Source organism: Ovis aries, chromosome 26, assembly GCF_016772045.2.
Source record: "Ovis aries strain OAR_USU_Benz2616 breed Rambouillet chromosome 26, ARS-UI_Ramb_v3.0, whole genome shotgun sequence".
NCBI classification, from domain to species: Eukaryota; Metazoa; Chordata; class Mammalia; order Artiodactyla; family Bovidae; genus Ovis; species Ovis aries.
In genome coordinates, this window is record NC_056079.1 from 36,901,948 (window position 1) to 36,918,657 (window position 16,710).

At 43.5% G+C, this 16,710-nt stretch overlaps 1 protein-coding gene across 4 annotated transcripts in view; it reads right to left on the reverse strand.

Annotated features, from left to right (window-relative positions):
* Positions 1–16,710, reverse strand: part of RNF170 (ring finger protein 170) — a 34,478-nt gene that overhangs the window by 6,098 nt on the left and 11,670 nt on the right. For all 4 annotated transcript variants that reach the window (XM_027962742.2, XM_027962741.2, XM_042241224.1 and 1 more), the window contains 4 exons: positions 11,565–11,640; positions 9,802–9,910; positions 4,698–4,771; positions 578–688 (listed from right to left, as the gene is read on the reverse strand). In XM_027962742.2, the coding sequence (XP_027818543.1) occupies positions 578–688; positions 4,698–4,771; positions 9,802–9,871 (255 nt within the window). In that variant the 5' untranslated portion in view covers positions 9,872–9,910; positions 11,565–11,640. The remainder of the gene's footprint in view (positions 1–577; positions 689–4,697; positions 4,772–9,801; positions 9,911–11,564; positions 11,641–16,710) is intronic.

Below are 16,710 nucleotides of genomic sequence, written 5' to 3' on the forward strand. Positions count from 1 at the left end.
ATATTCAGTCACACATGCACTTCTAGAATCCTCTGTTGCATTTGGGGAACACTGGGATGAGTTAGTAAAGTGTAAGTTTTTAAATCTATCAGGTGCCTTTTGGGGGAGGAGGGGCAGCTGTAGAATTAACACTATTTCTTTTAAAAACTGAATGCTTTTAAATACCTGACATATGAAACCCTCAAAACTTAGGATTCCTTAAGGAAACAATTCAAACAGGGTAAATAAACAGAGGAAATACAACCGGAGAACTCCTTCCGGAAGTTCTCGGTTGTAAGTTTCCCATGAACAACCCGTTTTAGAATCGCGTAAGAGTCTGATAATTTCACCTTTCCCTCCAATGTTTTCTGTTGCTTTGTTTTGGCTGGTGCCGCTTTCTAACAAGTTTTATAACGCCATTTTTTAAAGATAAGAAAACTAGTCCTTGGGAGAGCTGTAAACAACAATGATGAAGGTGAAGAATTTACCAAACACATCCAGACTTTTCACAGGTAGAGAGTATTTGCTGGTAAATCTCACTTCACAAAAGACAAGCATCACTGCACTCTAACTCTGCAACCGCTGCAACACTACTTACAGATCTGGGCTGCCCTGAGAATCTCCGGTTATAATCACTGATATCCTGATGCAATGAGACAACATCCTGAGACTGGTCATTTTCACCAAATACTGGTAGCAGTAAAGTCACCTGGATATTACAGGAAAAACAAAAAAAAAAAGTTGGCACACCTTTCTGGAGCGTTAATTTTTTTCATCTTGCGTTAGTATTTATATTTAGCAAAATGAGGTAAGCTTCTGAATTTAGATTTCGCTCATTTCTTTTAACAAAGGCCACACAGGAGAGGAAAATAAGTTATTGTTTCCTTACAATAAAATCCAATTCAAAATGTTGTTTGCACTCCTGTAAAATAAAATGAACAATGGTTCAAAGACTTTTCAATCCACACCAGGGAGCAAGTCAGTGGTTCTCTCTTTGGGCTAACAGATATTGGAAGATATGAGAATGATGAGAAAATACTCAGGAGCAAAGTGACATAAAAAATATATATATACTAATTATTTTGAAAGATAAAAATTAGGGATTTCATCTTCAATTAAAATCATGACTCCTTATCCTCACTGGTATCTGAATTCTCTTTGAATGCCACCAACTAAAATAGAGACATGAAGTCACTGCACCCATCTCTACTACAATCAAAAAGGCAATTCTTGACACTCTCGTATAAAGTACTACGTTTAACCCTGTTTCCTCTGTGGAGAGGTAAGGAGGATCACAAACGTCCCGGGGCTACACTTGTGTAATCTGAAGATGATGGAACCTCAAAAACAAGTACATTTAAAATGTAAGAGCTCCCAGAGAAATGGGAAGCAGTCAGGATAGATCTGGGTTTCAATCATCTTGTTGTGTTTTTGACCCTTCCTCAGCTCAGCTACAGAACCAGGACTTGACTGCTCGGATGCTTCCCAAGCAGCAAAACACAGGAGCCACTGAGAGAGAGCAGCAGGGGACAGGAACAGCAGCCGCAGCCGCTTGTTAATACAGTGAATTCTTCACTGAACATTAACGGAGCACCTGCTCTGGGCCAGGCTTCCCTGGTGGCTCAGACAGTGAAGAATCCGCCTGTTATGCAGGAGACCTGCGTTGGATTCCTGGGTCAGGAAGATCTCCTGGAGAAGGGAATGGCAACCCAGTCCAGTATTCTTGCCTGGGAAATCCCATGGACAGAGGAGATAGGTGGACTACAGCCCACGGGGCTGCAGAGTTGGACTCGACTGAGCAGCTAACACTTACTCTGGGCAAGGCACTGTGCTAAATGCTAGATACAAAAAAGTGAAGATGTGGCCTTGCCCCCAGTGCGCACAGTCCCCTAGACAGAAGGGGAGGCAGGCTTGAATGCAGCGGTCATAAAGCACTGGGGTAGGCATTACAATGGTGCCAGAGGGCAAGGACTTCCTCTGTCTGGGGTGTCTAGAACGCCTGACACGGGGGCTTGCCCGAGGAACGTGGCTGGACCGCTGGTGTATCAAGTGTGCACGCCCAGGGGAAATGTGTGAGCCTGCTACAGTCACGGGCAGCAGCCTGCGTGCCATCCCCAGTGAAGCAGGTGGTCAGGCAGGTAGATGAAGGGGGCCGCTTCCTCTGCAGTTGGGGAACCTACAAGCTATTGTATTAAAAGAACTGTATCTCCATCTTCTAGCCTCTAGTCAACATAGGTGTGTTCCAAAGGATGCAAATAGACATATGCCTTAGGAAAAGCCACGTGGGGTGGCAGGAAGAGGGAACAGGTGCTGGATCTAAGGCTTCAGTGCAGACCTTCGGCCTGGCCTCCATGTTGCTGGCAGAGATGAGAGGCGCGCCGGCAGGGAAGCTTCCGCGTTGACTGCCTTGTGAAATCAGCCGGAGAGGTGGGACCAAAAACTCACTTTTCTCCTAATCACATGACAAAAAAGATGACAGAGACAGAATCTGGAGATGAAGAGGCAAGAAGAGAAAGCCTTGAACCTCTGTCTCTCTGACCAAAAAAGAAAGAAGTGACAGAGGGGAGTGGATAAGCCAGAACGACGGCTGAGAGGCACACACGTGTGTGTACGTTTCTGTGTGTTTGTGTCTCACAATACATTCTACATGGTTTTATTTATACAACGTCCAAAAATCAGGCAAAATGAAACAGTAATCCAGACGAGCATCCTGAGGCGATGAAACTATAAACTATCAGCATGGTCCAATTAGGCTGGTCCAGATGAGGACTATTAGGGTCGTTACGACAGCAGTCCTGACAGTCACATGGTGGTCACCTCTAGGAGAGAAAGGTGGCGAGGAGGGCAGAGACTTGGACGAGGCACTGCAGAGGCTTCTGGGGCTGCAGCCAGTTTCCAGTTCTTCATCGAGGTGGTGGTTACTCCCTTCAGTTCAGTTGCTCGGTCGTTCCGATTCTTTGCGACCCCATGGACTGCAGCACGCCAGGCCTCCCTGTCCATCACCAACTCCCGGAGTTTACCCAACCTCATGTCCATCAAGTCGGTGATGCCATCCAACCATCTCCTGCCTTCAACCCTAACCCTAACCCTTCTCCTGCCTTCAATCTTTCCCAGCATCAGGGTCTTTTTCAATGAGTCAGTTCTTCACATCAGGTGGCCAAAGTACTGGAGTTTCAGTTTCAGCATCAGTCCTTCCAATGAATATTCAGGACTGATTTCCTTTAGGATGGACTGGTTTGATCTTTTTGCAGTCCAAGGGACTCTCAAGAGTCTTCTCCAACACCACAATTCAAAAGCATCAATTCTTCGGTGCTCAGCTTTCTTTATGGTCCAACTCTCATATCTATACATGACTACTGGAAACACCATAGCCTTGACTGGACAGACCTTTGTTGGTTACGCAGGTGTGGCTTTGTGGTAAGCCGGTGAGCTATACTTTATTTGCGTGCTTTTCTGTATGTCCGTTAGAGTTGACGAAGAATTTTTGAAAACCTGCTGCTCCTTCTCTGGTTCTGTTCTGTGTTCTCTCTGGGTTGACACCTTTCCCGTCTCAGTGGGGCTGCCAGAGTGAGCAAATGGAGGTGTGCAAGTCTGGCTTCTCGACTTGGAAGCTCTTTGTCCTGGTCAGGACTTCCATTTGCCCTGGAAGACCTCCCACACATTCAGGACTCATTTTCAGGCGTGTATTTTAAATGAAAAATTAAATATAAAGGAAATTTTGAAAAACCATGTACAATTGATAGAACACCCCACTTTGCTATATTTATTAATTTAAAAACAAAGAACTTCAGTTTCCCAGAGTTTTCAGTATTTTGCGTCTCTGGTGTGTCAAAGGAATGGAGACCATTTGGCGCATCTCATGTGTCCTAACTTTTCTGCCTTAAATATGTGTCTATAAAAGCTCACTGCCGTCCTCCTGATGTAGTTTCTATATCAACTAGGATGGTCTGATCTGTTCTGATAATGCAATGTGGCTGCTGTTGCCAAAAGAGACATTTTTTATTAAAGCATTGTTCATCATTTAAAGCTATTTGGATCCTCAGCATGGAAGGGTAGATTAAAAATAAAGTACAACCAAAGAACAGTTTTTTTCAAAAGAAGTCTATGTCGGGGATATTTGCTTAAGCCTGATTGCTAGTTCAGTTATTCCTTTGCTGGAGTTACAGCAAAGACTCCTTAGGATTTGGGGTGTGGGGTGGGAGACTCAGTTTTTTTTCTCACAACAACTAAAGGGATATCAAAGGGCATTCCCTTCTTTGGGGCATCTTACAGACATTTAAAAAAATATGGAGAAACATCATAGAAGCTTTGGATAAATGAAGTCCTGCTAAAAATATAATAATAATTCAAGAGTCAGATACAGAAACTATATAATCGTGTCTGACTCTTTCTGACCCCATGGACTATACAGTCCATAGAATTCGCCAGGCCAGAATACTGGAGTGGTAGTCTTTCCCTTCTTCAGGGGATCTTCCCAACCCAGGGATCAAGCCCAGGTCTCCCACACTGAAGGCAGATTTTTTACCAGCTGAGACACCAGGGAAGCCCAAGAATACTGGAGTGGGTAGCTGATGCTTTCTCTAGCAGATCTTCTCGACCCAGGAATTGAACTGGGGCCTCCTGCATTGCAGGTGGATTCTTTACCAGCTGAGACACCAGGGAGGCCCAATTTACAAAATGGACTTGTATAAATGATGTTTTCCGGACACAAACATTACCGTTTGTCGACAGATTGGACAACTGATGGCCCCAAGCCACGAACCGTATCGCCAGTATGCCACAATGCAGGTACCTAATGGGAAGAAAAGATCGATTCTGATGTTGTTAAGCCCATATATCCCGAGAAAGTTTCATATATTTGAAATATTTTAACATCATCACCTACTTTAGAATGTTTTTTACTTCATCCAACCAACTTTTCAGGCAAATTCAAATCTAATAACAATTCCTAGCCACTGAAATATATTTTAATTTAAATTACAAGCTATGATACAAGCATTTTTACAATCAAAAGCAAGCATGAAGCCAGAAACTATAAAACTCTTAGAGGAAAACATAGGCAGAACACTCTGACATAAATCACAACAAGTCCTCTTTGACCCACCTCCCAGAGTAATGGAAATAAAAACAAAAATAAACCAATTGGACCTAATTAAACATAAAAGCTTTTGCACAGCAAGAGGAAAAGAAAACCTTCAGAATGGGAGAAAACAATCGTAAACCAAGCAACTGATGATTACTGCACAAAACATACAAGCAGCTCATGAAGTTCAGTATCAGAAAAATGAACAACCCGATCCAAACATGGGCAGAATATCTAAACAGACATTTCTCCAAAGAAATATACACAGATGGCCAACACACACATGAAAAGATGCTCAACATTTGCATTACTAAGAGAAATTCAAATCAAAACTCCGGTGAGGTATCGCCTCGTACCAGTCAGAACGGTCATCATCAAAAATACTACAGACATTTAATGCAGGTGAGGATGTGGGAGAAAGGGAATCCTCTTGCACTGTTGGTGGGAAGGTAAATTGATACAGCTTCTATGGAGAACAGTATGAAGACTGCTTAAAAAAACAAACAAACAAAAAACTAGGAATAAAACTACCATATGACCCAGCAATCCACTACTGGGTATACACCCTAGGGAAATCATAATTGAAAATGACACACGTACCCCTCCGTTCAGAGCAGCACTATTTACAACAGCTAGGACATGGAAGCAACTTAGATGTCCATCAACAGAAGAACAGATAGAGCAGCTGTGGTACATATGTATATACACACAATAGAATATGACATTTAAGTCAGTTCTACTGAGGTGGATGAACCTAGAGCCTGTTATACATAGTGAAGTAAAAAAATATAAAGACAAAGATCGTATATTAATGCATATATATGGAATCTAGAAAATGGTACCGATGAACCTCCACGCAGGGCAGGAACAGAGATGCAGACGTAGAGAAGAGACCCGTGGGCATGGCGTGGGAAGGATGGGCCAAATTGAGCCAGTAGCACCAACATATACTCAGCCCACGTGCTCAGTAGTGAGCAGAAAACAGCTGGAATCACAGGGGACCCAGCTTGGTGCTCTGTGATGACCTCGTGGGGTGTGGTGAGGGAAGGCCGGGAGGCTCAGAAGGGAGGAAATATACATATCTATATGACTGATTCACATTGCTGAATAGCAGAAACCAATATAACGTTGTAAAGCAATTATCTTCCAATTAAAAAAAACAAAGCAAGCATAAACTGCTTCAGTGCTATAAGGCTTAACAGAAATTACTGCACTTCTTATGCAAAATAAATAAAGTAACTGAACATGATTGTAAACAGGATAACTGACAAATCGGTGTCAATTTTCCATTCCAAATTTGGTGCATATGTTCTAAAAACACAAGTTCCATATTTTTAAAAGTTTAGAAAACCAAGCTGCTTAAGTAGCAGTAATTAGGTAATATGAGTAAGGAACCAAAGGATACAGAGATTACATGCTTCCTGCCCAAAGAAAGTTGATAATCCAGTTAAGTAATTGAGTCAGTTTTTATACTGGGTGGATTGGACTTCTCTGCTTGCAGGTGTTGACAAGCAGTGAAACAGGTAAACACAGCCTAATGGGAAGATTTGGATTCACAGACTCTAAAAAATGGTGGTCATTAAGCTCCATGTATATGCACTCAAGCTCAGACTAGTAACAAACGCAGAAGGAACATTTTTTAACACTGGCTGATGTTTACGGGGCCAGTTCACGTTCCTCTCTGCAGGCCCCCGTTTCTCGGATTGTCCAGGTTCCACTGTGCATCGAACTAAGGGCTTCCTGGCTCCTGCTACGTCCAGGGCCTTCTGTTTTCTTCCTCTCGCCTCAGCCACCCAGCTTAGGCCTCTGTGTTCCTTGTTCTGATTCTTCCAGATCAAACACATGTCCACAATTCAGAGCGAGCACTGACAATCAGACTGAGGATACCAAGGCAACACATTCAAATCAATCAGAAGGTAGTTAAATCCTGAACTGTGTCATGTTAACTTTTGGTACAAAAGGCGTACAGAATTTGAACCCAACTTTGTGGGATCGCTAAGATTTAGTTTGGCAGAACACAGGAGGGGAGGATGCTCCAGGTTTTACAATAAAAAAAGAATACGTGCCAGAGGCAGAAACAGTGGTACCTGAGGGGCCTGGTGAGCAAGCCACGGCTGGCCCACCTGGATATTAGTGACTGTAGGGGAAACTGGCTCAATTTAAAGAGGAATTTAAATGCCAAACCGCCTGTATCTGGGATTTTCTTCTGTTCTCAGAGGGCTGTGTTAGATAATATTCACTAAATACTCTGAGCAATCTAATGTCATATGGAAACTACGTGAAAGCAAAGGATCATAATCTGTGAGTACTACCACCATCGGTAACGACGCCTCAGATCTATCTAGTACCTTTTCACCCAGAAAGTCCAGTGTGCTTTGACACATGTTGACTGACTTAATCTTATTTCCACAAATCGGAATGCAGGCGTCCTTGTTTGCATGTTACATAACTGCCGCTCGCCTACACTGGAAAACCACGGGCCAACTAATAAACACTCGGTTCACACACATCTGTTGGGATGCGCCTGATGCTTTTTCTTGCTTCCTCAACTTTTCCTCTCTTTAAACGGGAGATCTGGGACATCCCTGTGGTCCAGAGGGTAAGATTTCACCTTCCAATGAAGAGGGTATGGGTTGAAACCCTGGTTGGGGAGGTTTGGCCACATGCCTTGTGGCCAAAAACAACACCAGAACATAGACAACGGGAGCAATATTGTAACAAACTCAATCAAGACTTCCAAAATAGTCCACATTAAAAAAAAAAAGTTAAAACAAATAAATAAAAGGGCGATCCACCTCAACTGGATGATGGGAGAGATGAGTCAATGACCTGAAGTCAGGCCACCATCTCTGCGGATCTTTTTGTAAAATGGGAATGAGACCCCACAAGATCTCTGGAGAATTAAATACAATGACGTGGGTTACAAATGCAAGGAAGGAGATGTGGGGGGGCTGCTGGTATCCTTGGCTCTGTAAAGGCACAGAACTACAGTTCCACACACGGAGCTGAGCTGGAGTGCCCCTTACACACCTCATATCAATATCCTTGAACTGCTATTCTAAGAGACACGCTCCTGTTTACTGTGAAGTTGAATAACTAGGTGCTATTTTTTTTTTTTTAACCTTTGGACCCACAGACAGTAAATAAATCTGTCCGACAAGCAGAGCAGGGTAACAGGAGTCGTCTAACCTATTACCTCAGACCCAGAGGTAAAAAACCAAGAGCACAGCACAGCCATCTTTCGGCTGCCTGGGTTATCTGCTCAGTGAATCGCCAGGGCCCGGCCTGGCAAACAGACTCCAACTAGCCAGCCAAACCTCCCGGATTCCCAGTGCCGGCCTGGGGTCTCGGGTGAGGGGACGGCTGGGGCCACGGCCAGACTCGGCGAGGGGCTCCAGCTGCAAAGACCAGCAACCAGAGCTCCGAGCAGGGAGCAGCTGTTTCCTCTGATGGCCGCTTAATTCCCCCCACCCCTCTGATCCTGCATTACTTTGCTGCTCACCAGCACTTCCAACAGGTAACTAAGGGTACACACTGAACTAGTGTTTTATAATTCGGTAGCTCCTTAAGGCTAAAACCTGAGGAAGAGGCTGAAATTAACGGGTTGAGGCAATAACGGGACTGGCAAGCACTGACGGAAGGAGCACGAGGTATAGAAATCCTGCGTCACCTGGACAGGTTCCAAATTCTAGTTCATCCCCGACAGCATCAACAGGAACACGGTGTACCTCAGAATTCTGAATCGCACACAAAAGATACCAAGGGGGGAGAGCAATATGCAGATCAATGCACGCTACAGTTTTAATCAGTCTGGACGCGGAAACTGGGGACAGCCGGGGAGCAATCAGAACCCTATCCTGGTTCAAACGGAAACAGTCCCAATAAAAATCAGGTCTAGTGATGACAGAAACCTTAAGTAGCGAGTCTCGGTATAAACCAGCGATCATGCAGAATTCAGCCCTGGCTTTGACGTTAGACCGGGTTTAAAACCGAGCTCTGTCCGCCTGCAGCTGGGATGCCCTCTGCCAAACCTCAGCACAGCTGCACCTCAGTCTCCTTGTCTGTGGGCTTGGAGGAGACGTGGTTATGTTGTGTCCAGCACACAGCAGGCACGGAATAACTGAACTTCCCCCATCTCCCGTGACCACAGCCAGCAAACAGCTACAGGACACCCCGCTGCTCTTGATGAACTCTTTCTGGAAGGTCGGGAAGAACACCCAGGGGTAGACAGCGCCTGCCCGGATACTAAGGGTGACATCAACGTTCTGTCTCGTTCCTCCGCATGCTCCGGGGTTCGTGAGCCTCTGGGGGTCACGCAGGAACAGAGGGAAGCACCTCTGCGTTGACTCAGAGTGAGAAAGGGGTAGCAGAGCTGAGGGAAGGTCTCGGGCAAGGTCCCTGAGACAAGACTCTTCCTGACCCTTTGGAAAGAAGAAGTAACAAACGAAGACACCCAAAAGGTGATAAGAAAGGAGGGCTTCAGTGACTCCCTCGTGGTGCTGATACACTTACTATTCAAAGAAACACAGTGCTATTTACTGGGGAGGTGAATAACTATGTTTTTTTTAAGCCCACGGACACTCAATAAAAGTGGCTGAAAAGAAGAGCAGGATCCCAGAAGCAATCCATCCTACTCATAAAAATACAGACGGTGGTGGAGAGAAAATTAGGACTCCCGCTCACACAGGTCTCGGTCTAAACAGTCCCTTTCACCCAGAGGAGCAGAACCGTTTGCTCACCGCAAAAAAGATGTCCACAGTTGGTCTCCACGGGGAGGGAAGCTTGGTGTAAGCAGATCGGACAGTACATGTCAGTGTAGAACTGCTGTCGGGCAGCAGCAGGTGCATCCTGGCGAGAGAAACGCAAGCACGTTGAGACACGACACACACGGGCGTTGCAAAATCAGCTGCTTGCTCAAGCACAGGTGAGGATGCAGTCAGGACTGCGCAATCCTCAAAATCTGCAACAGGTACTCGGTTCAAGCCTTACAGATTTGATAAACTCACGAGCCTCCACTGCTGTTCCCCTTACCCTGCACGGGCTCTGCCTTTCTTCCTGAACACAGTCTAAAGATGAACGCCTGGACGAAGCCTGGAGTTACTCTACTAGAAAGCGCTCAGTTATTGTGAATTACTCTGCAGGCTGAGCTCAAGCCTTCATTCAGTGAAGAATCCGGTAGGCCAAGCAGCTCTCCAAGTGTTTACTTTCTTCTGTTTCTAACATCTGTTTCATTCACACATCCCTGACCGTGTTACATGTTTGGAGATTAAATGACATAGTTATATGTGAAATCACTTTGTAAATTATAAAACGGCATCCCTGCGTGAATTACTGATAACAAGAGCTCCGGAACACAATACTACGGATATGTTTACACTATTTCTGGGTCAATGGAATTAAGATCTATGAAGCAAGAATTCTTGTCCATTTAGTTCATGAATGAATTTCCAATGCCTGGAACAATATCTGGCATATGGTAGATGGTTAATAAATAAGAGGTAAATGGATATATCACAAAAACTCCCTTTGGAATTAAAGTTGGATTGGTGGGTAGGCAATCAATTTTTAATTTTTTTTTTTTTTTAATTTTATGTTCGCTATCTCAGGTGAAGGTGTGCTGTGCTTCAGTCGTGTCTGACTCTTTGCGACCCTATGGACAGTAGCCCACTAGCCTTCTCTGTCCATGGGATTCTCCAGGCAAGAATACTGGAGTGGGTTGCCGTGCCCTTCTCCAGGGGATCTTCCCGACCCAGGGATCAAACCCGCGTCTCTTAACAACTCCTGCACTGGCAGGTGGGTTCTTTATCACTAACGCCACCTGGGAAGCCCCATGAAGGTGTATAATATCCTATTTAACCCAGCCTTCATGAAATATATTTCTGGTTCCTGGTGAGTCCATACACCTAAAAACAAAGACGAGGCAGGCAGAAGAGAGTTCTCCTCTCTGCCTAGCTAGTTTTGTTCATTTTGATCAGAGAAGGAAAAAAAAAAAAAAGGAAAAAACCCACCCGTTACAGTTATTTATTTGAAGGTCGTGCTAAGTCGCTTCAGTCGTGTCCGACTCTGTGCGACCCCATAGACAGCAGCCCACCAGGCTCCCCCGTCCCTGGGATTCTCCAGGCAAGAATACCGGAGTGGGTTGCCATTTCCTTCTCCAATTGAAGGTCTTAGGGGAAGGTATTTCAGAAAGAGTAGTTTTTTCACATTTCATTAAAGTCAATGAGACAGTGATTTTTTTTCCTTATCAGTTAAATAGGAAACTGCTGTCTTTTAAGTCAAGTTAAAATTAGCACATGAAAATATCTTAAATTAGATTAAGGCTAATCATTTGCCTAATCTGAAAATGTACAATCAATAGGATAAGGAAAGGTAACTCCAAGTAGGAGAGAAGCCCATGCTTCTGTGGAAGGAATTTACTGATATTTCATCACTATTTCTTCCGCAAAAGGAGTAAGGCTATGCCCTCCTCACACAAATGCACAGACTTGTATCACGACAGTACCTGTTCTGTTTGAAGCTGTTCCCGAAGCACCCTCACTAGCTCTTGGTTTTCTGGGTGAATATTTTGATGTGCATTTCTGTTGAAGAAAAACATAGTAAAGTTTCAATATAAAACACTGTCTGATGAATCAGTTTTCCTTCTCGATCTAACTTTTGACCTAGACTTCTGGTAACGTGAGAAGTAGAGATGATGGCCAACACCTGTACTCCAGCTGCAGGACTGAACGTTCCAGGCCATTCTGAGTGCACTGATCAGGTTTAACTAGAAATGATGAAACCCACAGGCCTAGTGCCTTGGGGACTGAATGTAATTGCAGACTTATACAGCATATAGAGAACAATTAACATGTTTACTTTTTCTGTAAAATGTCTCGTATTATTATGCAAGACATATCTTTTCCATATCTAATCAGGTCTTTCGCCCAACTTTTCACCCATAAAGACACCGGGACAGAAAAACACCCAAACCAAAATGTATGATGTAGAAAAGCCCAAACCTATCATACCACGAATATCTTAAAACATTAACAAGATGTGGATGGACCTAGAGTGTGTCATACAGAGTGAAGGCAGAAAGAGAAAACCAAATACTGCATGTTAACGTCTGTATGTGGCATCTAGAAAAATGGCACAAATGAATCTGTTTCCAAGGTAGGGACAGAGGCGCAGACGCAGCGAACAGACTTGTGGGCACAGCGAGGGAGGGAGAGGGTGGCGTGAATTGAGAGAGTAGCACTGCCCTCTACACGCCACCATGCGCAGACAGACAGCTAGAGGGGACCTGCTGAAGCGCACAGGGAGCTCAGCGCTGCGCTCTGCGACGGCCTAGAGGGCTGGGATGGATGCATATATACGGCTGATTCGTAACACTGTACAGCAGAAACTCACACAGTGTAAGCAATTATACGCCAAGTAAGAAAAAAAAGAATCAAAGGTAAGATGTTAGTGGCTGATACAAAAGGACAAGACACGAGAGGACTGAAAATCAGAAGCGCTAGTTCAGGCTGCAGGGCGGGAAGCGCAGATTTACATCTGAATCGGTTTAATTTCATTTGGCTGTAGCAGTTTTTTCTAAACCTAAATCTCTTTTAACGGCAATATTTCAAATCCACTCAGCATCGGTGTTAATCTAGAGAAGGACCTTTACTCTCTGGCTGAATCAATATTCCCCAGCACCTAGAACTCCAAATCAGCATTTCAATGGGATAAGAAAAATTACAGATATCCATCCTATGGTTACTTAATTTATAGTAAAACATTTAAATTTTAGAAAAGAAAGCTGAAAAAATATAACCATTATTTCAGAGATGACAAAAAAGCAATTTAAAGTCAAATATCTAATCAGAAGCTTGACATCAATGTAATGAAACTGCTTGAACTCTGTTTAAACATCTTAAATTTTGGTGGATTATTTATTTTTAAATGTTATGTTCCTATGATTGAATGAATGAATCAGTGAAAGAAACTGATCCTACTCTGTGGGAAAAACAACCTATCCAGGAACAGGCTAGGAACTGTCTCATTTACACACCAGTATGGGCCTCCCTGGTGGTTCAGATGATAAAGAATCTGGCTGCAATGCAAGAAACCCAGCCTGGATCCCTAGGTTGGAAATTCTTGCCTGGAGAATCCCATGGACAGAGGACCCTGGTGGGCTACAGTCCATAGGGTTGCAGAGAGTCAAACACGACTGAGCAACTAACATTTTCACTTTTTCAAACACACAGCTAACTGGAAATTCTTGACTCTCTGACACTGCAGAACCATTCATTTCCTTTCATTGAAAAAAAAGTCATGAGTTTCAGAGTGTGTGTATATATATATATTTATTATATATGCTATGCTAAGTCACTTCAGTCATGTCCAACTTTGCGCGACCCCATAGACAGCAGCCCAGTAAGCTCCCCTGTCCCTGGGATCTGCCAGGCAAGAATGCTGGAGTGGGTTGCCATTTCCTTCTCCAATGCATGAAAGTGAAAAGTGAAAGGGAAGTCGCTCAGTCGTGTCTGACTCTGAGCGACCCCATGGATTGCAGCCTACCAGGCTCCTCTGTCCATGGGATTTTCCAGGCAAGAGTACTGGAGTGGGGTGCCATTGCCTTCTCCATTATTTTATGTTATATATATTTATATATTATATATATTTATTATATAGATATGTATAATATATAAATACAAATGTGATTATTATATATAAATATTTATATATATATAAAACCCATGTCACTGGAAGGTATTTCTTTTACTTTCTTTCCATAAGAGATATTGAAACTCTTAAATCTGATAGAATATTAGAACGTCAAGGTGCAGTCAAAGAATAAGAAAAAACAGCCCAAGATTCTGATCGTGGTGTGAGTTCAGGTAACTAAATGTGACTGGCAACTTTGGGTACAGAACCAAAAATCCAGAAAATGGGATAATCAAGATAGACTGAGAGCTAGATTAGAAAACCTGGAACATACTGTGGCAGAGAAAACTGCAGGTTAGTCATTTGCCACTTCTGCTGCAGCCCATGACACCAAACCTAGACTTCACACCTGGCCCACCTTCCCCAGGTGACATGAATCAGCCAATCTGGGGTTTCTGGGGCAGCACCAAGGAGCTGGTCTGCAATGGTAAGACCCCTATCACTTCCTTCCCGAAGAAGAAGTAGTCCTGGCCTGAAATAATCCCTACTTTTGCGAATAACTTCCTTGCCCCACCCTCCTTCTGCCTATGAAACCCTTCCATTTCATACAGCTCTTCAGGGCACCTCTCTACTTGCTGGACAAGAGGCTGCCTGATTCATGAATGGCTTAGTAAAGCCAATTAGATCTTCAAATGAACTGGCTGAATTTTTGTTCTTTAATACTATGATCACCTTAGCGATGAGAAAATGATTGCATTTGACACGAAGAAGGTCTAAACTGAGATGCCAAAGTGAGTGGCTCTACCATGGAACAGAGGAACACCTGTTGTTTTATCTATCCAACGATTTATGGTCCTTCTAGGTTCTTTGAAAGGAGAAACCAAAAGTGTCAAACTAGTTAAGTTACACACAGCCCTGGAAAGGAGCCAGGAACCTCTCAGGTGAGGAAAGCAATGACACCCAAAGCCTGGGTCAAGAAATGAAACTGGAATCAAAGTTTACTGATATGCAAGCATGGGTTAAGCTGCATACCAGACCCTTGTCACTGGCTTCTGATCCATCAACACATGGCAGCTATTATTAATGGCTTAAGAAGGAAGAACAAATAGAAAATATTTTTAAAGAAATTAATTAAACTACAAAGCACTGCTGAGAAATATTAAAGAAGACACCCCATGTTCACAGACCGGAAGACAACACTGTTAAGATGTCAATACTAGGAAGTGACCTAGCTACAGATTCAGTGCCACTTCTATCAAAATCCCAACAGCATTCTTGGCAGAAATAGAAAAACGCATCCTAAAATTTACACGGTATCTCCAGGGACTCCAAAAAGCCAAAATAATCTTGAAAGAGAGGAAAAGAAGTTGTAAGACACTTCCTGATTTCAAAACTTGTTGCAGTTATAGTAAAATCAATGGGGTACCGGTAACAAGGACAAATGTATAAACCAAGGGAGCAGGCCACAGAGACCAGAGAGAAACGCTTAGATATATACGGTTCATTGGCTTTTGACAAGGATGCTGAGGCCCTATAGTGGAGTAAGGACAGCCTTTGCAACAAAAGATGTTGGAAAAACTGGATATCCACATGCAAAAGAATGACTCTGGACCCTTACCTCATATCATATACAAAAATTAACTCAAAATGGATCTAGCCCCTAAACTTACAAGCTAAAACTATAAACATCTTAGAAAAAACAGATGGAAATCTTTGTGACCTTCAACTTAACAATAACTTCTTAACCGTGACACCAAAACACGGGCAACAAAAGAGGAAAAAAAAAAAGATAAATTGGACTTCATCAAAATTTTAAAAAATTTTGTGTATCAAGGAACACTATCAAGAGGATAAAAGCAGGGCTTCCCTGGCGGCTCAGTGGTAAAGAATCCTCCTGCCGATGCAGGAGACATGGGTTCAATCCCTGATCTGGGAAGATCCCACACGCCTCGGAGCAACTAAGTCCACGCACCACAACTACTGAGCCCGCAGTCCAGAGCCAGGGGCAGCAACCACTGACGCCCTGACGTCCGGGCTCCACAAGAAGCCTGGGCACCCAAACTAGAGAGGAGCCCCCACTCTCCACAATAGAGGAAGCCCATGCGCCCAGCGACAAAGACCCGGCACAGCAAAACAAATAAATACATAATAAATACGGCAAACCAAGGGAAAGAAGAAGTAAAAAAAGAGGCCAAAAGGACAACCATCGAATGAAACAGAATATTAATAAGTCATATATTTGATAAGTGATTGAGACGGAATATAGAAAGAACTCATGACTCAAACACCAAACAGCCAACAACCTAATTCAAATATGCACGAAGGACTGGAATAAACCATTTCTCTAAAGAAGATACACAAATCGCCAATAAGCACATGAAATGATGTCCAACATCATTAGTCATTAGTGAAACGCAAACCAAAACCACAATGAGATACCAATTCACACCCACGAGGAGGACCATCAAAAAAACAAAGTATCGACTGCTGGCCAGGATGCAGGGATGCTGGAGCGGTCGTGCGTGGCTGGGGGGAATGGAAGACGCGGCAGATTAAATGTTCCTCAAAAAGTTAAACACAGCGTTACTGTGTGATCCAGCAATTCCAGTCGAAAACAGGGACTCAAACAATTTCTTGTAGCCCCTCGTTCACAGAGTGCCATTCATAACAGCCAGAAGGTGGGAACAACCCAAACATCCATCAACAGATGAATAAATATAGTATACACGTGCCATGGAATACTATTCGGCCATAAAAAAGGAATAAAATTCTGGTGGATGATACAACATAGGCGAACCTAGAATGCATTACACTAAGAGAAATAAGCCAGACACAAAAGGACAAAATATGGTCCAATTCCTGTTTATGAGGTATGTAGACTAGCCTAATATCTTGAGACAGAAGGTGGAATCAAGGTTACCAGGGACTGGGAGGGGGGAACAGGGAGCTATTATTTAACTGGTAGAGTTTCTGTTTCAAATGGTGAGAAAGTTCTAGAACTAGACAGTGGTGATGGTTAC